We start from the raw sequence: 27,404 nt of genomic DNA on the forward strand, positions 1-27,404 counted from the left end.
ACATGTACAAAGACATTTTGTATCCACACATTATCTGATGTTTATGTTGTATCCACATATTATCTGCTGAATGCTACTTCCCTCTCCCCATATTTGAGCATTGAGATTTGAATTATCCAAATAGAAAGTCAATTTCATGCCTTTTTTTGTTTTGTTATTATGTTCTGATCCATACAAATGCTCTAATGGAACCCCCACCACTACACAAAAAAATAAAAATAAAATAAAATAAAAAATCTAATGGAGTTAGTCCTGAGAGAAACCCTTGTTTATTGCTTAATGAAAACTAATTCATTTGCTTGATACTCACAGATTTCCCTAGATTTCAACATTATTTTCTCCAAACGGTATATTACACTAGTCATTTTTCTAGTTTGTGTGTTCTTCGCGTTGTTTTATGCCTCCTGTTGGGAAATATTTACAATTACTAAGGCATCTAAAATTTCGCAGCTTAAGTGCTTGACTATTCTTTTGTTGATCTGTAATTAAAATTCTTGTGATTTGCAGATAGAAACTCGCAATAACAAGCTGGAAATGCAATCTGTAAATAATAAAGCATTAATTGAGGAACTTGATAAGCTTCTTGAAAGATTGCGTGTGCCTTCTGAGGTGCCCTTGCATCAGTTCGATTGTTGAAATTCACTGTTGGATTTGAGTTTGGTCTACTTATTCAATCTTTATACCTTTTGAACATGTATTGTTTGGTGCAGTATGCAGCTGGTCTCACAGGAGGGTCATTTGATGAGGCACACATGCATCAAAATATTGAATCGTGTGAGTGGTTAACTGGTGCTTTACGTGGTATCGAAGTCCCTAACTTGGATTCTAGCTACGCAAACATACGAGCTGTATGTCCCTTCTGTCTTTCTTGTTTCAGTTAAATTTCTGTCTGCTATGTGCTAAAGAAGATTTTCGATGTAGAAATCTGGGACATGACATGGATGTACATGCATGTAGCTCCTAAGAATAAATCTTGTGTGCAGACAGGATGTTGACCCATTTAATGTACTGGTTCAAACATGGGTTGAAGATATAAAATTCATAGATATAATGTATGCTATATAACTGGTTGCCTGTGTCCATAAATATATGTCTTGTAAGCACCAATGTATAATTTTATTGATTTAATGTAGCATGCATTTGTTGTACAAACATTAGACACAATTCCCTTCTACCCTCTTTTTTAATATGTCAGGTGAATTCCATGAATTGTTATTTTGACATTACAAGATTCTGATATTGTTGATCTTATAATAATAAAATGTTTTTACAAAACACACAGACAAAATGTTTTTTTTTTTTTTTTATCAAAAAAAATAATAAAATGTTTTTAGAATTTCAGCAGGCAAACCAGCCATTATGGCATTTTTTAAGTCATTGGTTGCTTTTATGAGCTGGTTGTGTTAACAAATTGATCTCCATTTCAATTTAAATTTATTTTTTAATTGTTGTTGTTAATAAACATAGCATCTCATTTCTCCCTGTTTTCTGTTTGGGGTCTCCTTTGAAATCTCAGCATGTCGACTACCTGATTATTAATATCTGCTAGATGCTGAACTACCTGTTTGGGATCAGGAACTTCATGTCTTACATTCATGTTAGTGGTGTGACCTGGGAAGTACTTCTTCTTTGAGATTTTCGTAACTAATCATGAGAAGTTGTTCTTCTTTTGAAGTGGATTGCAAATTTGCCTACTGTTGATGACAGTTTTGAGATATCATCTCCTAAAGCTAGCAGAAAACTTCTACAGGTCAAAGAGAAGCGGGCAGAACTTGAAAAATTAAAAACTACTTTTGTTCGTAGAGCATCTGAGTTCTTGAAAAACTACTTTACTAGTTTGGTGGATTTCATGATAAGTGACAAAAGTTACTTCTCTCAGGTATTTTCCAAGGGGGATGTTGTTTTATTCTTGGAAATTGTCTATCTTTGGAACAGGAATCCTGAATTTTGCTTGTTGGATTAAACAGCGGGGACAACTGAAGAGGCCTGATCATGCTGATCTTCGGTATAAATGCAGGACGTATGCTCGTCTTTTGCAGCACATGAAGGTCTAATTACAGAGCAGCTTCCTAATATCAACAATTATATTTAGTCTTTCATCTTCTTATTTACTTTTGTGTTTTTCTCAATGCCTGCTTTTCCTTTGCATTTGCAGAGTCTTGACAAGAATTGCCTAGGCCCCTTGAGAAAAGCTTACTGTACCTCCCTTAATTTGCTTCTACGCCGGGAGGTGTGGGAAAATATACCTCTATCGGATTTTTTATTTTTATTTTTTTGTGCCTACTCTTTATATATATATATATATATATTAACAGCATAGTTACTCTATCTTTGTGTCTCATGCTCAATATTCCATCTTTAAGTGGAGTTATTACTCGTATTAACACATTCCATTATTTATTGCAAATTTTTAAGCTTAAAAACCCTTGAGACTAAAGAAAGTAACTGCATGTCTTCAGACTCTTTCTGGCATTGACATCTATTTGGTGATAAGGTTTTTATTTGGACAGCATTTGTTACTACACTTTATATGTATAGTAAGTGGTTAGGGGCCCAATTTGCTCACTAGTGCTTTAGTTTTTAATAAGTATGTTTATGCTTTACCTTGAGACCCCAAGCTACTGCAAACTGTTACATGGACTCTTCTGAATGTATGCAGTACATTCGATACTTGGGTAAAGGTTATAGATGTGTCCAACATGTCTAGTTGGGCATTCACCTAAAAAGCATATTCAGTATTTTGAGTTACTATATGCATAAAAGCTGCATATTTCTTTATGACACCATGTGAATGCGTAAAACCTGCATATTTCTGTATGACAACATGTGAATACCATTTTACCTTAGAAATTAGAATAAATATATTTCTGTATGACACCATGGGAGTTAGGTGAATCGGACACTTAGACATGCACTCGTACCCACACCTAACACCCATATCTGAGTCCAGGTAACATAGATTGCAGATGATATTATTAGTAAATTCATTCCTCCATGAAAATGGGTTGAAATGGTATTAGTATGGATACAACATCATACTTCAAATGTTGGAGCTGCATAGAAACCCCAAGATACAATTCTGTATTCTAAAAACTAATAATTCAATCATCCATGGACATTTTGAGTAATTTAAACCTGACATGTAAGTTTAATTTAGCAAATGTTCTATCTGTTCTCATGCTTTTGGTGAAATAGTTACCACAGTAAATATCTTCAAGCTCTAATAAATATGCTGAATGCTTTCATTCCTAAATATCAGATGTAAGAACAAAATCACTATTGAATTATGGAAGGTGCTTGAATAGTCTCAAGTCAGGAAGTGGCATCGCATGCTGCATGGTGAACTAGATCTAGGAAGGAATTGAACTGGGGATAGGTTTATTGATTTTGTTTGATAATGCTAACTGATATTTGGCATTCTTATTCTCTTTCTCTGTGTTCATAAATGTTCATAAAGATGCATATAAGTATTTATTCCAACTGCAGATCTTATAAATACAAATCTAAAACTCGCTACATATTTCAGAGACTTGACTCTGTAAACCTTTCAACCATTTTACTCATGTGGTTTTACTGGTGCCCATATTTTTTGTTTAACCGGTAAATATGGCATTCTATATTGAAACTCCATTTACTTTCTTATGCTGAATTGTGTTGTCTGAATTTTCCCACTTCCCCAACATCTAATGTTCCTTGTTTTTGTATTCTCGTAAATAGTTTTCTCATGATGGAAACATGAAGCATATATGCCATTAATCTGCTGAATTATATCTTCATTTCTTTCCCTTTATATGGCATCTTTTAAGGATTTTTAGGTATTTTTTAATTTTGTTCAATATATGGATAGTTAAAATGTAGCTTTATACAGCTACAATGTTATTATATCCAGACTGCTCACGATTTGTTGACGAGACCAACTTAAACCATATAAACTGTTGGTAGGTTGTTCCACTTGCTCTTTGGTGTCCTGTTGCTATGTAGGATTTGGTAAGCCTAAATTTGTAAGGCCTTGTTTGATTAACAGGATTAATAGTGAAAGGATTAATAATCCCATGAATAAGATTAGTTATCCAATTAAATTAGTGAGAAAACCATTTATTACGTATTCGTTTGTTTTTTTTTTTTTTTTTTTTGAAATTATGATTCCCAGTCCCTCTCAATATTAAAAATTCGCCAATTTTGTCGGATTGAATATCCACTGTACATGTAATCCGGTTAATAAAATTTGGCAATCAACATGGGATTGTGAGTCCATGGATTAACAATCCCAATCCTATGCTATAATCCTCCTAATCAAACATGCCCTAAGAGTATGTGCTATATGTAAATAATGCAGTGTCTGATTAAGTAAGCCTTTGAAGATTTTCTGACAGTGAATCTATTAACAACAAAAGAATGTCAAGTTCAAAAGTCTGGTGTTTGAAATTTTTCTTAATTATCTACAGGCTCGTGAATTTTCAAATGAGCTTCGTGCTAGTACCAAAGCACCAAGAAATCCAACTGTATGGCTTGAAGGCTTCACAGGTTCCAGCCAAAGTGTGAACAATTCAGACACTTCGGCAGTTTCAGAGGCATATGCCAAAATTCTTACTATTTTTATCCCACTCCTTGTAGATGAGGTTGCGATCTTAATTTTCTACTCACTTTCTGGTACCCAAGTGATAGTTCTTTTTCTTTTTGTTTGTGTCTAAACTTTAAGTTCTTTCATTGCTCAAACTGCAGAGTTCTTTTTTCTCTCATTTCATGCGCTTTGAAGTTCCTGCAATTGCACCAACAGGAGGTGTTGGCGATGGTAACAATGTTGGATCCACTGATGATGATACCAATGATGATGATCTCGGTATCATGGACATTGATGACAATGACAGCAAAACTGGTAATCCTTTTCTAGATAGTTCTCATTGTTTTTAGCGCTGTTAAAGTTTGTTTATCCCTGGTTATCACATATTGTAGGTAAAAATTCTTCAGAGCTGGCAGAACTAAATGAATCACTTCAGGAATTGCTTGACGGAATACAAGTAATGTTTATAGTATTATATATTATTGTGCATTTACTAATATCAGTTAATAGATTATCCAATTGGCTTTTGTTATGTAATTAGAAAAAAAATGCCTCAGGGAGGTTTTTATGAATTTTATGGAGATGTAATATTATGCATATTTGGTTTAAATCAGTTTGCATTTGATTATGTCAACATTTCATGATGGAATTGCTCTGAAATTGCCTACAAAAAGTTACTTGTGAATAGTAGTATGGTTAAAACTCATCTCATCATAGTACTTTCTTATCCTTCTATAATTGATATGGTAACTGTAATTCATTACACAATGAATCTTTTCTTCTTCTTCCTCTTCTTTTTTATTTGTCAGTAAATTACATTGACCTCATCTTTTGAGATTTAGACAAAATACAGTAAATCTTACTACCTTTATTTTGGAATTTTTAAGAATCGGCACAATATATTTATTCTAGTACCCTTATATTTTCTTATAAATTACGTTTATATGTACCCATGCCTTACTCAAGCCATACCCACAACATACCCAACATTCAATTTTTTTTAGAAAGTACCAGATATGTATTTTGCATACCAGGTATGCGTGCAACCATATTGGTATGCATCCCTGTACCAAATTCATACCCGGTACTCGTTGCATCATAATTTTTGGAAATATCACTAATTTGAGAGAACACTTGCAGTTCTCTTTAATCTTTGCAGATTGAGCGATCCTATTTCTCTATAATTACCCAAAAAATCCTATCTGTATCAGTTAACCTTCTCTCTCTCTCTTTCTCGGTTATCTCTCTTTGTCGATTGACATTAAACTCTAGTTTATACCTTCAACTAGTTTAGCATTTGATTTTTGAATGTTATATATCATGCAATACTATAAATTATAAAAGAAATATATAATTTTGTGGGCGTACCCCGGTCATACCTGTATTCTACTATTTTTAAGTTTTGCCATATCGGTGTACCTGTATCGTCATCCATACCTGAGTCTATGCTTCATAGGTGAGTAGTTTAATTACTTCATTTAATGAAGAAATTAGTGTTTTGATGTGTGTAAATGCATGAATATTGTGTGAGATATTTGTCTTTGACACAACTTGGTGCACCTATTTTCGTAGTTTTCATAATTATCTAGATTGAGACAAACTTTATGGAGATGCACCTTTGAAATTTTGGATGTTTACTTCAAGTTTAGATGATGATACCAGGCCAAGACTTGCATCTCAACAGTAAGTTTAAGTTAAATCGAGTTCATTATCATTATCTGAATGTATGGTTCAATCTAATGGATCTTAGAGGAGGAGAATTTATTATGTAATGGGAATAATTTAGAGTGAAGTCCTGATTTTATCATTCTGTTAAATCTTGTTAAGATCAATGACTTTGAATTGATTCGAGATTCATGTCAGGCAGGGTTGGTATTGTTGTCGGGATGGATATTTTAATTACTATTGGATGGTTTTTTAAGTTTTTTGCTATTGCTTAGCATCAGGCACCGGCTGTTTGCAAAGTGTAATTTAATCACTTTAGAAGTTCCAACATTATTGACAATTTTTTTTCCCTTGAATCTTTAGGAAGACTTTTATGCTGTGGTTGATTGGGCATACAAGATTGATCCTTTGCGTTGCATATCTATGCATGGGACTACGGAGCGATATATTTCTGGTCAAAAAGCTGATGCAGCAGGATTTGTGCGCATCTTGCTTGATGACCTCGAATCTAGAATTTCTACGCAGTTCAGCAGGGTGAGTTACATGCTTCTAGGCAGAATATTTATGACCATTTTCGTTTTTAAGTTGAATATGTTCACTCGCTTAAATGCGCACTATATTGCAGTTTGTTGAGGAAACTTGTCACCAGATTGAAAGAAATGAGCGAAATGTGCGGCAACTGGGTGTCTTGTCATATATACCAAGGTGAACATGATCTATTAGGTTTATGCTTCTGCTCGTTGCATTCTTTTCATGATTTAGGCGATTCTCATTTTGGTCAGCTGCACTGAAATAAGGGCAGACAATTTGGAACATACAATGAAAAACTATTATTTGAGAATTCTACAAATCAAAAGATATTATGTCAATTTGTTAGTTTTATAAGAAAATAATGAGGTGTACCTAGAGTGTCCAATTGAAATGACCATAGCTTATTAGCTCCACATAGAGAATGTTATGGGTTGGCTTCTGTTTACTTTTTTCCATTTGTATATTGTGTAAAATCAATAGGCAAAATGATTGAGAAGCTTGGTTAGTTCAAGATCAACCGTTAGATATATTAGTTAAAATTGAAGCATGTAAAAGTTAAGAGAGAAAGAGAAGAGATTTGCTGGAATAGGAGGCTGAAAGCCTAATTAGGTTTCTTACCTCACTAAACACATGTATTTATAGTAACAAGGGAATGGGTACAAAGACAATATTACTCTCAAGCACATAACTTAACCCTCCCCCCTAAAGTTGGTGCATAGATATCTTTCATGTCCAACTTGGATACAATAGAATGAAACTGTCATGACCCGAACTCGCCCCTAGAGGTTTGGATCATAACCAGCCAGTAATCATGAGATTACCTACCCCCTCAGACAGAATACCCTACTCCCTTAGACAGAATACAGACATATTTAATAATGGGGGGCGGGGGGCAAAAGCGGAAGCAGATTAACAAATTTTATCCAATGAGCTATGCATAAATGGCATAAACAAAACTTCACATATATTAATAACTCACACTCATACAAACATAATAAGATTCCATATGTCCAAGATCTTTCAAAAATCGTTGTCATACTAAACCAAAACTTATGTACATATACACGGTCAAACATAATTGATAAAGAAAACAAAAATTCAAAAGACAAAAGAACAAAAGCCTCGCTCGTGAGGCTCTCATAATAGACTTCCCAAAACTTGGTTTCCTTCATAGGTTCACTAAGCCTGGGCTGGACATCCCACTATTCACCTACATACATATATATAATGAAGTGAGCGAAAACATCAGAGTAAAGGGTTCATGTGAATGAGTTCTAGTAATTGACATAAGCATTTCTATATCATAAGCATTACATAATGGAATGACCTCGGGTCCAACAAATAGCAGAACGACCTTGGGTCCAACAGATGTACAGAATGGAATTAATCATATCATAACAGAATGACCTGGGTCCAATCATTTACAACTGTATAATGACCATTCGGTCAACTCATAACAGATAATCAAACTTATCAGATGTTCAGAATGACGTTGGGTCCATCTTGTCAAATATACAGAATGACCTTGGGTCCATTTTAGTTACACAGGACGACCTTGGGTCCAATTCAAATATACAGAACAACCTTGGGTCCATCATACGTATTCATGTCACATCAACCACATTTACAGATATCATATTGATCAGATAGATAGGAACTCATTACTTTTGCAAAATTACAGTTTCAGAAAGTGTACCACAGTAGGATATACAAAAAATAGAGTAATTAAGAAAATATCTTTACTAAGATATTACTTACAGTGATTCGGTTGTTGACTTGTCCTTTCAGATGATCCTACACAATATATCAATGTACACACGTTGAATTACATTGCTTAACCGGATTATTCTTTAACTTATTCAATTCTCTTAGGCTTCATTCTAATCCTTAAATTCATTGAGGATGTTCAATTCATGCCTAAGAATGCTCAGAAAGGAATGAGAATGCACACGTGATCAGAGTATGTCTTTTTAAAATTTGTTGAAACAAAGCACTTCGGTTGAGTGCAACATTGGTGGCTCAAGCGGACCACTTGGTCTGCAGAAGTACTGGATGGTCTGAATCTAGGCTCGATGTTCGCTTGAGCCAAGGTGCAAAATAATAGGCTGTCGCTCGAGCGATGACTTGGTCGCTCAAGCCAACTGCAATTGTTTGCAAAAAATACTGGATGCAAGCAATGTGCGCTCGAGCAACAGATTGTTCGCTCAAGCGGTGAGACAGAATTCTGAAAATTCCAGAACAGAGTTGAGCTTCAAAGCTTGTATTTTCAAATCAATTTCTTGCATGGGTTGGCAAAACTTTGAAAACACTTAAAAAATCTTCCAAAAAACATGAATACAAAGCCAATTTTCAAAAATCAAAGCTCAAGGCTTCAAGAATTCTTCAAATAAAACCCAAATCTTCATGCATGTTGATTTTAAATTCCAAATTCTATTCCAAAGTTTCAAAAACATGCAATTCACTTTCAAAACCTTGTAATTCATGCATGCATGTACAATTCATCTTTCAAATTCAACATGGATGATTTAATTATGTTAAAAAATGGTGGAACTCAACCAAACTATGCATGCATGTATGAATTGCCTCTAAACTCAACAATCTTAGCTTAATTCTTGTACTCAATGACATAATTCTTTTGAATTCACATATGAAATAACTTAGCTTCATGAATTAGTGTTCAAAAGCTTACCTAGGGTCTTTAATTGAACTCAATTTAGCAAGTTCTTGAGTTGCTTCCTTAATTCTTCAATCCTTAAGCAAAATTCTTCAAATTGAAGCGCTTTCTCTCTCTACAATTGAACTCTCTCTCTCTCTCTCTCTCTCTCTCTCTCTCTCTCTCTCTCTCTCAGGCTCTCTTAGACTTTTGAGTGTAAGAATATAAGCCTAATCTCAATCATCAAGTATTTATAGGCCTAAGTAGCTTAAGTTATCTAATCTTAGGCTTAATTTAATTGATTTTATCTAATTAATTTGACTGAATGAAATTTTAATCAAACATTCTAATAGGTTCTAAAAACTCCGCCGGGGTTGTTAACAACTCCGCTGGTCCCAAGCCCAGGTTAAGGAGGAGGGTTGTGTGTTAGGTAGCCGACAGCCAACACGTAAAAAAGCCGCTCGGATCCCTTATGAAAATGAATCCTACTTTGAATCGTTTAGACCCCATTTGATGGGACTTAAGGCCTGGTTTGGTTATTCTAATAGGTTTTAAAAATTATGTTGATCACAATCAATTAACCAATTTTGATTTCTGACGCCATTAAGGCATCCAATTTTCAGATCAAAGTAGAAATAATAAACAGATTTTCCTATGATCGACAGATATAAAGTTAAAAACATATTAATGACATAGTTATCACTCAAATTCACACTTAGAACATAAGCACATGCACAATTAAGGAATTCAAAGCATAATATAGAATGGGGTTGTCAGAAAAACACTTCATAACCCTTTGGTAAACACATCACCTACCTGATCCTTTGATGTGACAAAAGAGAAACAAATGATGTCATTATTCATTTTCTCCTTAATAAAATGCCTGTCAATCTCAATGTACTTAGTCCTATCATGCTGAACCGAATTATGGGCAATGTTAATAGCGGCCTTATTATCACAATACAGTTGCATAGAACCACCACTCAGCAATCCTAGGTCAGCCAATAAAACTTGAAGCCACATCAACTCACAAATGCCATATGCCGTGGCCTGATACTTTACTTCTGCACTTGATCTAGCAACAACTGACTGCTTCTTACTCTGCTAGGTCACCAAATTTCCTCCGACAAATGTACAATAGCCTGTGGTAGACCGGGTATCATCAATAGAACTAGCCCAATCTGCATCAGTGAAGGCCTCTAATCTTAAATGGCCATGATTGGAGAACAAGATGCCTTTTCCATGCACTGATTTGAGATACCTTAAGATTAGATGAACTACATCCAAATGCCCCGTCTAAGGATCATGCATGTATTAACTAACAACGCTAACGGCATACACAATATTTGGCCTGGTATGAGAAAAATATATCAGTCTTCTCACAAGTCTTTGATACCTCTCCTGGTCCACATGATCTCCGTTACTAGTATTGAGCCTGTGATTAGCCTCAATGGGAGAATCAGCTGGTCTACATCCCAACATGCCTACTTCAAGCAAGTCCAAGATATACTTTCTTTGAGAAATAAAGATGCCCTTATCTGATCTAGCAATCTCAATTCCAAGAAAGTATCATAAGGAACTGAGATCTTTGATTTCAAATTCCTTAGAAAGCAAGGTTGTTAAAATTGGGATCCTACGTTGAATCTTTGGGGGTATTTACAGGATTGGATCAGATCGTAGAATCAGATCAAGGATCGTAAGATCCTACTGAAAAAGACAAATTACGTAATAATTTAAATTAAATAAATATTTCTTAAAAAGTATACACAAAATGAGCCTATATTTTATTAAAAGAAGTGAAGATATTGTGAAAAATATAATACTATATGTAAAATATACATATAATATTAACTCGATGGTAAAAGTTTTGTATTTCATCAAAAAAGAAGGTGATGAAGAAGAAGAATTCTATAACAAAATACTTTACAATCTACAATAATGCATAAAAAGTGAAGAAAAAATATTTAACAAAGTTGGATATGAAAATAGATTAAGAACTCAAAATAGCAGCTAAACCGAATGATAAGGTTTGTCATTGGCATCCTTGGTGGAGTGGATTCGAGTCACAAAAATAGTCTCTCCAAAAATTGGGATAAAGTTGCAATCATCTTGCCCTCCTTAGACTCTGCTAAAGCTAAGTTTATTTTTTCGACTAGTTAATATTCTTAAATTACCACAATATTTAAATGTTTGTTTCCTAGTTTGTTTTTCTTAGTCTATTTGATTCAATACTACTTAATTTTTATTATTTATTTTGACCACATAAATTAGTATTTAGACAAAAAACATAAAATTTACAATAAAATATGTCATACAATACAAAACAAGGCTTGTAAATTGGATCAGATAGGATCGGATTTGGATCAGAATTTGGATTCCACGATCCTATAAGATCCCATTATCAGAATCGAGAGATCCTACCTATGAGAAATTTTTTACACGATCCAGATCGATTGTGCCCAAATGGATCATAAGATCGTAGGATCGTGAGATTCGGATTGGGATTCTGATAACCATGCTGGAAAGTTGAGCCTTGACTCAAGACATTTTCTCTTCATCATTGCCTGTCACCACAATGTCATCTGCATAAACAATAAGGATAGTGGTCTTATCTCCACACCGTTTAATGAACAAGGTGTGATCTGTATGTCTTTGCTTATATCCAAATCTGAGCATTGCCTTAAGGAACCTATCGAACCATGCCCTAGGATATTGTTTCAACCCATACAAGGCCTTCTTTAACTAACAAACCTTTCTCTCAGTAGTTGGAGAAGAAAAACCTGGAGGAACATTCATATATACTTGTTCTTCTAGATCTCCATGAAGAAATGTATTCTTCACATCCAATTGCTATAATGGCCATCCCAAATTTCTACACAAGAAAGAAGGAAATGAATGGAATTCATCTTGGCCACTGGAGCAAAGTTCTCTTGATAGTTAATACTATAGGTCTAAGTAAACCTTTTAGCAACTAGCCTCGCTTTATATCTCTTAATGGTCCCATCAACCTTTTGTTTAACTACTGAACACCCATTTGCACCCCATAGACCTTTCCCCGATTGGTAAAGAAACTAACTTTCAAGTGCCATTCTTACTCAGTGCTCTCATCTTATCTGCCATAGCTTTTTTCCAGTTAGGATCACTAAGAGCTTCCTTCCAACCCTGTGGAATAGATACAAAAGACAAAGACGAAACAAGGGCACGATACGATAGACCTTTGCACCCCATAGACCTTTTCCCGGTTGGTAGAGAAACTAACTCTCAAGTGCCATTCTTACTCAGTACTCTCATCTTCTCTACCATAGCTTCTTTTCAGTTAGGATCACTAAGAGCTTCCTTCCAACCCTATAGAATAGATACAGAAGACAAAGACGAAATAAGGGCACGATACGATAGAGATAATGAATCATATGACACAAAATGAGATATAGGATGTTGAGTATAAGTTCTAACTCCTTTCCTAATAGTAATAAGAAGATTTGAGTCTTCAACTTTATGAAGATCACTAGCAAGTATAGGATAATTAGTAACCAATGACTCATTAGGTGTCACAACCCCATCCTGCTCCAAACAAGATAGTAGCTATGACTGACTAGTAGTGTCTGACTACCAAAGGCCTGACAAGAGAGTAGCAAAAAAGGGGCAAGGGAACTAAGGAATTTAGCCAGTTCAGTTAATTATGAGAGGCGGTGGAAGGAGGTTAGGGGTGAGCATGTTTCCCAATGAAGATTATTAGTTCTAATGTGAGGAGGTTGGGTGCTCAGAGAACGAGGGTTGTTATTAAGGATCTTCTAAGGAGTTATCAACTGGACATAGTTGTTTTTCAAGAATCTAAAGTAGAAATGTGTGATAGGAGGTTCATGAAAGGTCTTTGGGAACTTAGACATAGGAGATGGGTTTGTTTGCCTTCAGTTGGTAGATCGGGGGGCATTTTGGTAATGTGAGATGAGAGACTTGTTTCTGAGTGTGAAGCTATAGTGGGGGAGTTTTCACTATCAGTTAGGTTTAGAAATCTTGACAATACAGAGTGGTGATTGATTGGGGTTTATGGACCTAACAGACCTTATAGGAGAAAGGATTTTTGGAAGGAGCTATATAGGTTATCTGGGTTGTGTTCCCCAAATTAGTGTTTACGGGGAGATTTTAATGTGGTTAGGAAGAGCTCAGAAAAGCTCAATGGGGATTAGAACTACTAGGGGTATGAGGGACTTTGATTTGTTTATAAGAGAATGTGAGTTGGTGGATCCTCCTTTGTGCAATACAAGATTTACATGGTCTAATTTGCTAGAAAATTTGGTGTGTTGTAGACTGGATAGATTTTTATACTCCTTGGGGTGGGAAGGGTTCTCCCCCCCCCCCCCCCAATTTAAGGCAGGAATCGCAACAAAGATTAACTTTGGATCATTGTCCTATTATGATAGAAAGTTGCCCATTAAAGTGGGGACCGACGCCTTTTAGATTTGAGAACATGTGGTTCGAGCATCCATTTTTTAAACGAAATTTTGAGGAATGGTGGGCCAATGCTAGTTGTTATGGATGGGAAGGTTTTAAGTTTATGAGAAAGTTGAAGATGGTCAAGGAGAATGTGAAGTGTTGGACTAAAGAGGTTTTTGGGAATTTGGAGGTTTCAAAGGAAGTGATGAGCAGAATCGAAGAGTTAGACGTATTGGAGTTGCAGGGGGCTTTAGCTGAGTCATTTAGGAGGGAGAGCTCTCAGTTGAGATTGAAATTTGAAGAGTTGGTTTTTAGGGAGCAAATTTCTTGGGCTCAAAAAGCAAAGGTTATATGGTTGAAGGAAGGGGATGCGAATTCAAAAAATTTTCACAAGTTGGCAAATGGGAAAAGAAAGAAGAAGTTCATCAAGAGATTAGAAGTGAGCCCACGGGTAGTGGTGGAAAGGGAGAATCAGATTGCCAGTGGAATTTATGACTTTTATTCTCAGCTTTATTCAAAGGATGAGGTGAATAGACAGGGGATTGAAGGACTTGAATGCGGACCCATTGATCAGACAGTTGCAGCGTGGCTTGAAAGGCCATTTGATGAAATGGAAGTTCGGGAGGCAGTTTTTGATTGTGAGATAGACAAAGCTCCAGGTCCGGACGGTTTTTCATGGCCGTCTTTCAGGACTTTTGGGAGGTGGTGAAAGGGATTTGTTGGGAGTATTTTCAGAATTTCATGGGTCGGGGGTTATTAATATGAGCTCAAATGCCACATTTATTTGTTTAATTCCTAAGAAAGTAAATGCTATAAGAATTGGTGATTTTAGGCCCATCGGTGTGGTCACATCACTTTATAAGATTTTGGGGAAGGTTTTATCAAATAGACTAAGGATTTCATTGGGGTAGACTGTGTCTATGAAGCAAGGGGCTTTTGTGAAAGGAAGACAAATCCTAGATGTAGCCTTAGTGGCAAATGAGGTAGTGGAGGAATATAGAAGTCTAGAAAAGGAGGGACTTATTTTTAAGGTGGACTTTGAGAAGGCATATGACCATGTGTATTGGCAGTTTTTGGATTTTGTAATGGACAACAAGGGTTGTGGTGGGCGGTGGAGATCTTGGATTAGGGGATGTTTGTCAACGTGCAATATGTTAGTTCTAGTTAATAGTAAACCAAAGGAGTGTTTTCAGGGCTTCGCGAGGCTTACGACAAGGGGACCCACTATCTCCTTCTCTTTTTATTTTGGTGGCGGATGTACTGGGAAGGATGGTTGATAGAGCTAGAGAAGAAGGTATTTTTGCGGGGATTGAAGGTGAGGGGGGGATAAAGTTAGTGTGACACATTTATAGTATGTGAATGATACCATATTTTTCTCTTTAAGGGACGAAAGTCAGATAGTTAGCCGTTATTCGATTTTGAGACTTTTTGGGGTAATCTCAAGGCTTAAGGTTAATTTGGAGAAAAGTAGTGTGGTGGGCATTAATATGCAGCAAGACTTTCTTTAGAATAATGTGGCACTTTTAGGATGTGGTATAGAAGCACTTCCGTTTAAGTATTTAGGTCTTCCATTGGGGGGTAATCCTAGAAGTGAAGCTTTTTGGAATTCATTTGTGGAAAAGATTGATAAGAGGTAGGAAGGATGGAGTAAGGCTTTATTGTCAAGCGGGGGTAGATACACTTTGGTTAAGACGGTTTTGAGTGGTATTCCTATTTATTTCTTATCTTTGCTCAAGATACTGGTTAAGGTGGCAAGGGCATTAGAAAAGTTGATAAGGGATTTTTTTTGGAAAGGCAAGGATGAGAGGAAGAAGGATCACCTGGTGTAGCTCGACTTTTTCGCGCCCCCCACAAAAAGTGGCTGTCGGCCACTAAAACTGGACGGTCGGCCACCACTTCTTGGACTTCTCCTTTTGCTGAAACAGAGAGCAAACAAAGGCAAAGCAATGTATTTTCAATGAATGTGTGTACTGCTACCCTCCTTATCATTGCGCAAACTCAAAGGAAAGAAACTCTTGGCCTTCGAGCCATCAACCAAGCATTTTCAATGCATGATGGCTAGAAAACCAAGCTTGTACAAGCTTAATGAATGCACAAATAAGACTCGAAGGATCACCACCTTATCATGCATGATCAAGGGTGATGGTGACTAAGAAAAGTGGCACGTTTCATCACTTCGAGTATGAAACATCCCAAATTTCTTGTGTTCGGATTAACGTCCGATTCGAACACATGCAATGCAACACAAAGATGCTTAATCTTGCCTCTTTTACTTTGTTCATTTTGTTTCTCATTTTACATTACCGATTAGTCCTTTAATCGATTAAGTCCAGGGTGAGAGTCTTCTAAAGAGAAAGAAGTGTCAACCGAGGAATGATTTAAGGCAAGAGAGAGGTCATGCCGTTGGTTAGTAGAAACCCTCAAAAGAGGATTAAAACCATTAAGCATGAACTCTATCTCAAGCTTAAAGGATTCCAAACTTGAAACAACTCTCGAAAGCGATTGAAAGTGAGACAAATGAAAATGTGATAGAGAGTATGATGCTGAGATTATATGCAAAATAACACTACAACATGCAAACAATTCAAGCATTTCATGCTCAAAGCAAACAAAGAGCTAGCGAAGACCATTACACTATGAACATGCAATACAAAGCTCAAAAAGCACAAACACTTCAAAACAATCCTAAAACAGCCTAAAAGAAGTCCTAAAACATGCTTGAAATAAGCTAAAAATGGCTAGAATAAGAGGCCAAAACATAGCAAAGCTAGACCCTTAAGCATAATTGCACTACAACTATGCAAAACAAAGCTCATATGACCAAAGCAGTCCAAAATAGAGCTAAATCATTCCAAATCAGAGCCTAAAACATGCTTGAATTAAGCAAGGTCAAGGCACAAAAACATGATACCATGTGATGCTAACTAGGCATGCAAATGAGACACAAGGAGGGGAGGCCAACCCCTCTATTTTTGGACTTCAAAACATTCTTTCCACCACTGAAATAACTCTGAATTTCAGTGGTTTAAAGGCCCAAAAAGTTTGATTTAAATATGCTAAAAGATGGTGCAAAAACTCACACAAATAAGCAACAAGAAGGGTGGACCACCCCTTAACACAAAATGACTTCAAACCAACATGTTAAGGCTCAAAAATCAGAGCTTTTTGTAGTTGAAAACTAGGAGATGGCAAAGCAATTGATTAAAACAAAGCCTACAAGGTAAGTCTCATACCTCTTGAAGCTCAGCACAAAACAACCACTCTTTTGGGCTCAAACCTCCTTCCAAAAGCTCAAATTAGGCTCCAAGGGACCTCAGCTCCAAGGTGGTCAAAGTTGGTTAGGGGTTAGTGTGCAAAGGTGTAGAGAAAATCAACTATCAAGCACAAAGCAAGAAGAGAGAGGGTGAATTTTGATCCAAAATTTTCAACCTCTCAAAATGGGGGAGAGCATCCCCTATATAGAGAAAATCAAGCTTAGAGCTTGTATTCATCCCTAAATACATGTGTATGGAGATGGCCTTCAGTGAGCAACAGCTGGCAGAGCTGGCAAACAAATATCTGAAAAAAGAGCTTTAAATGGCTATCGGCCATTCTAAGTAGCCGACCAGCCACTTCAAGTGGTCGACAAGAACAAAAGGTGGCCGACAAGGCCCCTCCCCCTTCCAAGCAAGAGGCAACAAGGTTTGGCCCAAAAACAAGCACAAAACAAAATGGGTTTAGAGGCTCAAAGACAAGGCGTTCCGCCGAAAACTTCGGGTGCTCAAAACAAGCACAATCATCGAGTGCACAAATGATGACGTCCAAGTCTTGAGGTCGGTCAAAAATGGGGGTGTCTACACCTGGTGAATTGGGATTTAGTTTCGTTGCCTAAGGACAAGGGGGGTTTGGCCATTGGTAATATTTTGGCTAGGGGGGTTTGGCCATTGGTAATATTTTGGCTAGGAACATGGCCTTTCTTGGCAAATGGTTATGGAGATTTCCACTTGAGAGTGATTCACTATGGCATTCAGTTATTAGAAGCAAGTATGGGATTCAAGACAATGGTAGGGATTCAAGGGTGGTTCTGAGGGGTAACTGTTGTGCTCCTTGGAAATCAATTTCTCATATCTACACATGTTGGTCTCGTCATCTTTCTGTAAGGGTGGGCAACAGGGAACTTGTTCGTTTTGGGAAGGATATTTGGATGGGTCAATCTTCTTTCGCTTCTGATTTTCCACATCTCTATAGAGTGGCTCGATCTCATGATTCTTCTATCGCTTCCATGGCCTGTTCACTTTTGGCGCCAATTTCTTGGAATTTTGATTTTTCTAGGAATCTTAATAATGGGGAGACTTCACAGTTGACGTCTTTGTTGTCCAAAATTGATAATTTTTCTTTGGCTCTTCTTTTGGAGGATGAAAGGGTTTGGGCTCTTCATTCAGCTGGGATATTTTCTTGTAAGTCTAGTTTCGACAAAATCATCGATACTCCTTATGTTCCTTAGTTTCCTTTTCGCAAAAGAATTTGAAAGGCTTGTGTTCCTCTAAAGGCGAAGGTGTTCATGTGGGCCTTGGTTCATGAAGGCATTTTGACAAATGATACATTGCAAAAACGGAGACCTAATCACTTTCTAAATCCTTAGTGGTGCATTCTGTGTTGTAAGAATAGGGAATCCGTGGATCATTTATTTCTACATTGCCCAATTACTTTGAATTTATGGTACAAATTGTTTTTGTTGGGGAATGTTATGTGGGTAGCCCCAAAAGGGACTGCGCATATGCTCAAAGTTGACTTTCGCACTTTCGGAGGATCGAAGAGAGCCAAAATGCTATAGTCTTGTGCGGTCTTTGCAACTTTTTGGGTTCTATGGATAGAAAGAATTGCGCGGGTGTTTGAAGATAAGTTCCGTGAGGTGGATTGTTTGTGGAATAGTGTTTGCCACTTAACTTCTTTTTGTGTTTCGGGAAATCCTCTATTTAAGGGGGTCCCACTTTTTTTGTTAGCTAGAGATTGGTTGGCGGTGTGTGATATGTAGGCTTTTGCTTAAGAGTATCTTGTTAGGGTTTTGCTTTGTGTTTTCTCCTTTTCTTTTGTAAGAGGATGCCTCATCCTTGTTTACTTTTTTGATTTATCAATAAAGTCCTTTGTTGTTGATTAAAAAAGAAAAAACAAAGAACAAACGAATAGAAGGGATAAAAGAGAAAGAGAAAAAATAAAAGAATAGAATATAAATCAAGTCCTTTGCTCCGATACCAAGTTAAAATTGAAGCATAAGAGTTTAAAGAGAAAAGAGATTTGCTGGAATAGGAGGCTGAAAACCTAACTAGGTTTCTTACCTCACTAAACACATGTATTTATAATAATAAGGGAATGGGTACAAAGACAATATTACCCTCAAACACATAACAATATTTTTGATGGATGGTTGGGGCTCACCTCTTTTTGAGACAAAGGAATTGGGAGAAATGTGTTTCATGAAAATCTTCTGTTGTGGACCCCAGATCACATGACGGTAGTTTTATTATAACGGTTATTTTATAAGTTTGTTAATTGTTCTAACATTGTAGCCAATGTTTATTTATTCATTTAATTGAAGAAAGGCTACCCATGCAACATTGCAACCTGACATGGAATCATAAAACTGTGTTTGATTAGCAATATTTGCTAAGGAGTGTGAATTTAATGTTATTGAGAAATGTGGTTTGTTGATTATTGGAAATACCTGTTAGTTCAACAAATTAAATGCGGTGTTGCAAGTACATTTGTGATGCAGAATGATTATTAAGAAATCCATTCAACAATTTAATTGATCACAATACCAGAATAAATGGAGAATTGATGCAAAAGAGAAGATAAAAAATATGGAGAATAATAGGAATAGAGAAAGAAGGCGAATAAGGGTTACAACCCTAACACACAAAAATGGCCACAACCTTAACTCAATATCAATTATTCAAAGTTAACTATTACAATGGAAATACCTAATAATTATGGGGTTTAGACGCTAATTCAAAATAGGAAACTTACTAATATTATTGGGAAGTATACGCTAATAGAAAAAGTAAACTAAATCCCTAATAAAATAGAACACTAAATATTAATAATATTCCTAATTAACTTATAAATAAAATAAATTAGTATAAATATCATAATTTATAAAATTATAAATAAAATCTCCACCCAAAATCAGTGTGTGCCCGTTCTGCATCAATCTGTGGCTTGAGCTGGTTTTCAGATGAAGAAAGCATTTTATGGTGGTTCTTGAAATGTTGGTAATGTTTTTGTTGGGAAAATTAGATTAATTCAGTAGCAACATGGAAGACTAAAGATGTGTTTCTTGCCATGCTTCCTTCTTGTAGTTCTTCCTAGTGATGGTTAAAAGTATAATTTTCTTCAATTCAAGCTATTCTATCTCATACTCAATTGTTGCTGAATTTTTTTATCAGCAAACTTTGAAGGGGTTGTTGCTGGAAGTTTGGACTGTCTAAGACTTCTTAACATTATACATGCTTCTTATTATTTGATTTATTGGAGTACATTGATCATTTATGCATGTGCAACTTTGGCTTTATGTTTTCACAGTTTAAATTTATGCAGAAACAGCATTTTGGTTTTAATGTCACAAATTTCAGTGGCAAACCATCCTTAGTTTTAGGCTATGTTTGGTGAGAGAGAAAGCGAAGGGAAGAGGATTATTTTAAATCTTATTTTAGGTAGTTGTATATCTTGTATGTGATTTGTTGTGCTTGTGCCCAACTTTTTTTTAAAACTTTGTTCAAATCTCTTTTATATTTGAGCAAGAGTTTTTGTGGGAAAAATGAAAGTTTAAAAACATTTCATTCAATTCCTTTAGAATCTAAAGAATCATTGACTTTGAATTACGGGTCCTACTTGGGCAGGTTTGGTCAAGCTGATGGCCTATTGAGGCTCAACACAGATTGCATTGAGACTTGTCCTGGCCCAACCTCTCAGCTCAAAGTCCTTAACCCGAGCTCAATATTTAGCTTGGGTTAGGCTTGTGTTGCCCACAAATTACTGTACTAGGTGGTTCACCCTTTCTTTGGGGCTGGTTAATTTTTGCGGGCTATTATTTTTTTCCTTATGTCCTCGGATTTTTGGCACCCAAAATACATAAAAGATTTTATTGATTAAATGCAAACAACAGTAATAATACAAATCGGGTTTATGCTGCCCAAGGCTCAAAAAATTTTGAGGTTGAGCTTAGGTTGCTCAGATTCAACCCATCCAAGTTACACCCCTACTTTGAATGCCGAAATGGGTCATTTTTGTCCTCTATTAAGCCAACAAGAGAAAATAGAAGAAAACTCTTATCTTCTCTTCTCTTCTCTTCTTGTCTCATACCAAACATGACACTTATCTCCTTCGCATGTTGCTTCAATGTTATTTGTTAGTTTATTGTTCTATAATTAGTAATTTCAATCTTGGTTATACATCATTCCAAATAAGGTTTCTATCACCTGCATAGATTTTCAATTCTTGCGACCCGCATGGAGCAGTACATCCAGGGACAATCAAGGGATTTGGTTGATCAAGCATACACTAAATTTGTGAGTACTCTCACCTACTAACATGAAATTATTGTTTATAATTATTTTTGTAACATTCCAACTCAAGCCCATGTACAGAGTCACAGTGCAAGAAGTTTAGAGAAAGCTTGACCACATTACAAGTTATATTTTAGCTACAGCCCCCACTTTAGTGAGAGCGTTGTGCAGTGGGTTGTGTCTTTTTTTTATTTATTAATATTATTATTATTATTTTATCTTCTAAAAGCTTTTGCAAGCTGTGTTGTTGAATCGTGATATGTATCATGTATCACTTTTATGTATTGCATACCGTATCGTGTATCTTAAGATAGATTAACATATATGAATATAGACAACTTTTTTTTTTAAGTATTTAAGTATAAATATATTGCATGAATAAATTATGAAATTTTATAACCAATGACATGAAAAATCATGTCTAAGAAACTTACAAATTGGTCAAAGAAGTAAATCTACCTTCATTAAAAACCCCAAGCATACTCGTAAGAAATTAGGAAGAAAATTGAAAATTTATTAACAAAAGATCAAATAATCTTTCATTACATGTATAAAAATCAAGGCAAAAGTTTTATGTATATTTTTTCTCCCAATCACGCCCAGTTGATTTGATCGCGAGTCCATATGGCTCATGATTTCCATCCAAAGACATTTGTCCTTGTTATGTGGTTTATTGTTATGGTCAAAACAAGTCTTTTGGCTTAAATCTCGCGTCCAAACTCAAATCAAACAGTCTGTGTGTGTAAACTCTTTGTCTCTTTCACCCGAATTAGATCCGTAGTAGTTCAATTTCTTGTGTCAACGGAAACATGGGAGCCATTTTTCTTTTCAACTTGTTTGGATTTAGGTCTCCTTTGTATGGAATTTTCCCAATATATGGTTCCTGATTGTTCTACGAGTGTCCATGATGGTGTTGATAGTGAAAAAGGTTGTTAAGAGGGCCAAATGTGAAGAAAAAGGCAAAATTAACTAAACATGTGATATGCATTGAAACACTACAATATGAAATTGTACATACAAAAATGCATCTCACGATGCAAGTCACAACAAAACGAGTCCACGATATGCATCTTTTTTCATACAATACGATATATAGTGTATATCATACAATTTTGACAACAATATTCGCAAGAACGACATACAACTGATTTCAGTGGTATACATCCCTCAAACTTGTGAAATGATAGTGTACTTCACCACAGATTAATGGGTAATTCTATTTGCACAAAAGAAAATCTCAATACATACCACTTATGTCATTCGAATATGAACTTCCAAACACAAAAATCAAGTGTTCGGACAAACTTATGAAAAAAAAAAAAAGTAGTTGTTCAGATATAAACAGTTGAATGGCATGTATATCTAAACAATTCATTTTTGTTTATAAGAGTTAGAGGATATAATTGAGAGAAGAATGAGATGAAGATTAAGAACAATATATGATGTTGAGAGTAAGACCCAAAAGGAATTGATTTGGGTTAAGTCTCATAAACACTCTGATTTACACAAATACCCCTAACCTCAAACACTCACCACTCCCTCTCTAGTTGGTGTAAATATATCTGTCATGCCCAACTTGCAAACAATGGGGTGCAAAATCTTACTACTAAGACCTTTAGTGAAAATATTAGCCAACTGATCTTCTAATTTCACAAAAGGCATACAAATCAATCCTTTATTCAGCTTCTCTTTGATGAAGTGTTTGTCAATTTCTATATGCTTGGCCCTATTATGTTGAACTAGATTATGGGCAATATTAATGGCAGCTTTATTGTCACAATACAACTTCATGAGCTCACTACCACCCATTCCTAGGTCCCCTAGTAACCTTTGGATCCACATAAGCTCACAAGTACCATGAGTCATAGCTCTGTATTCTGCCTGTGCTTTGGATCTAGCCACAACTGTCTACTTCTTGCTACACCAAGTAACCAAATTTCTTCTCACAAAGGTACAATAGCCTAAAGTAGACCGCTGGTCATCAACTGAGCCTGCCCAATCTGCATCAGTGAACGCCTCCAATCTCAAGTGACCATGATTAGAGAAAAAAAAAATTGGAGTTGACTTAAGGTTCCTCAAAATTTGATGTACTGCATCTAGATGCATCGAATGAGGATCATGCATAAACTGACTAGCAACTCCAACTATATATGCAATGTCCGGTCTAGTGTGAGATAAATATATGAGTCGCCCCACGAGTCTCTGGTATCTTTCCTCATCTATAGGATCACCTACAACACTACTAAGATGATGATTAGCTTCAATTCGAGAATCTATCGGTCTACAACCCAACAAACCTGTCTCACGAAGAAGATCAAGAATGTACTTCCTTTAAGCAATGAAGATGCCCTTGTCTGATCTGACAACTTCAATCCTAAGAAAGTATCTCAAACCAAGCTCTTTATCTCAAATTCTTTAGCCAATCTCGCATTGAGTTGAGTCAACTCCATCATGTCATTGCCTGTTACCACTATGTCATCCACATAAACTATAAGAATAGTAATCTTATCCTTGTCTCGTTTAACAAACATAGTGTGATCTGCATTGCTCTACTTATTCCCAAACATCAACATGATAGAAATCTATCAAACCAGGCTCTAGGAGACTGTTTCAACCCATAAAGAGCCTTTTTCAACCTACAAACCTTTCCAATAGTGGACAGAAATGAGAATCCTGATGGAACATCCATATATACTTCTTCCTCTAAGTCACCATGGAGAAATGCATTTTTTGCATCTAGTTGTTGTAATAGCCATCCTAGATTAGCAGCATAGGAAAGAAGGGTACAAATAGAATTCATCTTTGCTACAGGAGCAAAGGTCTCTTGATAGTCAATACCATACAAGCTTGGCCTTGTATCTCTCAATCGTCCCGTCTGCTTTTTGCTTAATGGTAAATACCCATTTACAGCCTAATGGTCTCTTTTTGTCAGGAAGGGGAACTAACTCCCAAGTATCATTTTTGCTCAAAGCTTTCATCTCTTTTGCCATAGCCTTTGTCCACTTAGGATCATTGATTGCTTCCTTCCAACCCTGTGGAATACAACAGAAGATAGAGATGAAACAAAGGCATGATAAGAAGAAGATAGATAATTTAGATATTGGATGCTGAGTACAAGTCATAACCCCCTTTCGAAGAGCAATAGGAAGATTAGAGTTACTATCATCATGAGGTTCTCTAACAGAAGTATTAATAGGAGATCCATTACCTGAAAGTTGAGTAGGAGGATCTGGATCTGGCAGTGGGGATGACAGTTGGCTTGGTAGCACATTAGAGGTCTGTTCTTTTGAATGCTGCAAATAAGTCTAGAGATCCATCCTATCCAACCGTCCATCAACGTCAACACATGTCACTTCCTCCCCCCCCTCACCGTAAATGATAGCCCTCTAGGTAAGATGGAAGAAGGATAACTGCTCCTGTTGAAGTTAAGAAGTCATCCCTTCCTCTATGTTATTCTCCCCCTGAAGAGATGACGGAGAGGAAACAAAAAATGACTCAGATTCATGAAAGGTGACATCCATACTAACATACACCTTACGAGACTGAGGATCATAGCACTTATAGCCCTTTTGAGAAAGAGAATACCCAATGAAGACACACTTCACAGCCTTAGGTTCAAGCTTCCCACAATTGTGTTTGTGAACGCGAACAAAGCACACACACCCAAATATCTTGGGAGGAATAGAGGAAGTAGACGAAGCCAAGGGAAGAAGCTCAAGGGGAATTTTGAACTGAAGGACACTAGACGACATCTAATTGATCAGATAACAAGCCATAAGAACGACATCACCCCAAAAGGACTTAGGAACATTCATGGTAAACTGGAGAGAGCGAGCAACCTCAAGGAGATGGCAGTTTTTCCTTTCAGAAACCCCAGTTTGCTCGGGAGTGTTGACATAACTAGTTTGGTAGAAAATACCATGCTCTGTAAGATATGCCCGAAACTCCTCATCAATGAATTCAGTGCCACTGTCACTATGCAAAATTTTATTCTTTGCATCAAATTGAGTAGTCACCATCTTATGAAAGAGGGTAAAACCTAGGTAATACAAGAGTAGCAATTAATAAAAGTAACAAACCATCGATATCTAGAAAGAGAAATGATAGGAGAAGAACCCCACACATCAGTATGAATAAACATAAAAGGAACAAGGCTTCTTTTATTAATTGAAGAATAACAAGCTCTTTTATGCTTGGCAAGTTCACGAGCATCACAAATAAAGTTATTCCTAGGACAATTTTTCACTAATTAAGGAAAAAGGTTCTCTAAAATATTAAAAGAGGGGTGTCCCAAGCGACGATGCCACTAATGTAAGACATGTAAAGGAGAACCACTAGTAGCTTGAAGAGCCCAATCAAAGGAAAAAAGGCGAAGAAAGTGTTGGTGCATTATCTAAAAAATACAGACCACCAGGTGCTTTGCCACTGCCAATCGTTCTCCTCGTGCCTAGTTCTTGAAAAACACAATGGGTAGAAAAAAAGGTTACAGGGCAGTTAAAACATTAGTAATTCTACTAACAAAGAGTAAATTAGTAGAAAAATTGGGAACACGAAGAACAGAGGATAAAGAAAGGGAGGAAGAGCAATGGATTGAACCCTTGCCAGAGATCGAAGATAAAGAACCATCAGCAACTAGAACCTTATCCTTACCAGAACAAGGGATGTAAGAAGAAAAAGGGGTAGAAGAACCTGTCATATGATCAATAGCTCCAAAATCGATAATCAAAGGAAAAGAAGTGGCACTAAGCGCACTAGCAAAGAGTACCAATATAAGCAAAGTGAGAAGAAGATGTAGAGGAAGAAGCTAGGGGAGTGGTGGTATCAAGCCGAGCAACCAAATGCCCGAGAGCTAACACCTCATCTTGAGAAAGAGCTCTAGAATCACTAGAAGGACCACTCGCAGTCTTAGACACGTGCAATTGAGAACAAACAGTACCAACACGACCACCACGACGCCTCCGAGTAGGGCGACCATTCAGCTTCCAACAATGCTCTTTGTCATGTTGCTCTTTCCTACAATAAGCACATTTCAGCAAATCTTGATCAATAGAGCTACCTTTACTGCCAAACTTATGCTGGATTGGTTTACTGTCAAGTATGGTACGAACAACAGCCAAAGCAGAGTGATCCTGACCAACTGAATGCACCATAGCATGACGTTGACTCTCCTCTTGCTGAACAATGGCATAAGCGTCTCTCAAAGTAGGAGAAGGCTCTCGACCCAGCACTTGAACACGAATTTGATCATTCTTCAAATTACGGCTGGCGAGAAAATCATAAACCCGGTCTTTCTCCACCATCTATTGAAACTTGCTAGCATCCTTAGAACAAACAGCTTGAAAATTCTGATAATAATCAAGCAGTATACTGCCAAAGATCATCCTTCTGATCCAACCCACGAATTTTCTTCCTCAGTTCATATGCTTGTTCATCATTGCCTTTTTGAGAAAATGTCCAAGTTGCTGATGTCCAAATTTTGTGTGCAGTATCCATCAACAAGAAGGTACGACTGATAGTAGGTTGCATAGAATTAATAAGCCAGGTCATGATTAAGGCATTCTCAGAAAGCCACTTTTGCGTGCTGGCCCATCCGTAACAGGATCTTTAAGAGTCCCATTAATATAACCAGTCAAGCGACGAGATAGACTATCACTAGGAGTCCCAATAGAGTTCAACCCGCTCTCTTCACTACCAGGGGAAGCCTTATTACTGTCTGCCACGATCACCAAATTGATTCAAGCACTCAATAATCCCACAAACCTCAAGAAGTTCACACACAAGCAGATAAAAACACCAGAAAACTGCTTATCAGGTCATAAATCACACCAATAGTCTCGGACCAGATCAAAAACAGGAAAAACGAAGTGCTGGCTATATGGAAATAGCACTGTCGAGCCCTTGTGGTGCCAAGAAACTCATCAAAATGCAAAAAACAAGCCTGGACAGCATGTAGAACCTCTAGTCGGCACCCATAGGAGAAGTTCCAAGCATTGGTTCAATCAAAAACAGTCCCAAA

General features: G+C 36.6%; 1 protein-coding gene across 10 annotated transcripts in view; it reads left to right on the forward strand.

The window, feature by feature from the left end:
• The window catches only part of LOC114319662 (exocyst complex component SEC3A), a 60,376-nt gene that overhangs the window by 15,595 nt on the left and 17,377 nt on the right, over positions 1–27,404 (forward strand). For 5 of the 10 annotated variants that reach the window (XR_014332342.1, XM_082873810.1, XM_082873809.1 and 2 more), the window contains 12 exons: positions 508–609; positions 711–848; positions 1,550–1,597; positions 1,751–1,879; positions 1,968–2,048; positions 2,156–2,230; positions 4,446–4,619; positions 4,723–4,876; positions 4,954–5,018; positions 6,590–6,760; positions 6,852–6,931; positions 21,310–21,391. Coding sequence is in view for 9 of the 10 variants with exons in the window: in XM_082873810.1 (XP_082729936.1) it covers positions 508–609; positions 711–848; positions 1,550–1,597; positions 1,751–1,879; positions 1,968–2,048; positions 2,156–2,230; positions 4,446–4,619; positions 4,723–4,876; positions 4,954–5,018; positions 6,590–6,760; positions 6,852–6,931; positions 21,310–21,391 (1,299 nt within the window). In the remaining variant the exon portion in view is untranslated. The remainder of the gene's footprint in view (positions 1–507; positions 610–710; positions 849–1,549; positions 1,598–1,750; positions 1,880–1,967; positions 2,049–2,155; positions 2,231–4,445; positions 4,620–4,722; positions 4,877–4,953; positions 5,019–6,589; positions 6,761–6,851; positions 6,932–21,309; positions 21,392–27,404) is intronic. The other 5 variants (XM_082873814.1, XM_082873815.1, XM_082873813.1 and 2 more) reach the window with 3 other exon arrangements.

Source organism: Camellia sinensis, chromosome 6, assembly GCF_055761805.1.
Source record: "Camellia sinensis isolate YWXY chromosome 6, ASM5576180v1, whole genome shotgun sequence".
In the NCBI taxonomy this organism is placed as follows: Eukaryota; Viridiplantae; Streptophyta; class Magnoliopsida; order Ericales; family Theaceae; genus Camellia; species Camellia sinensis.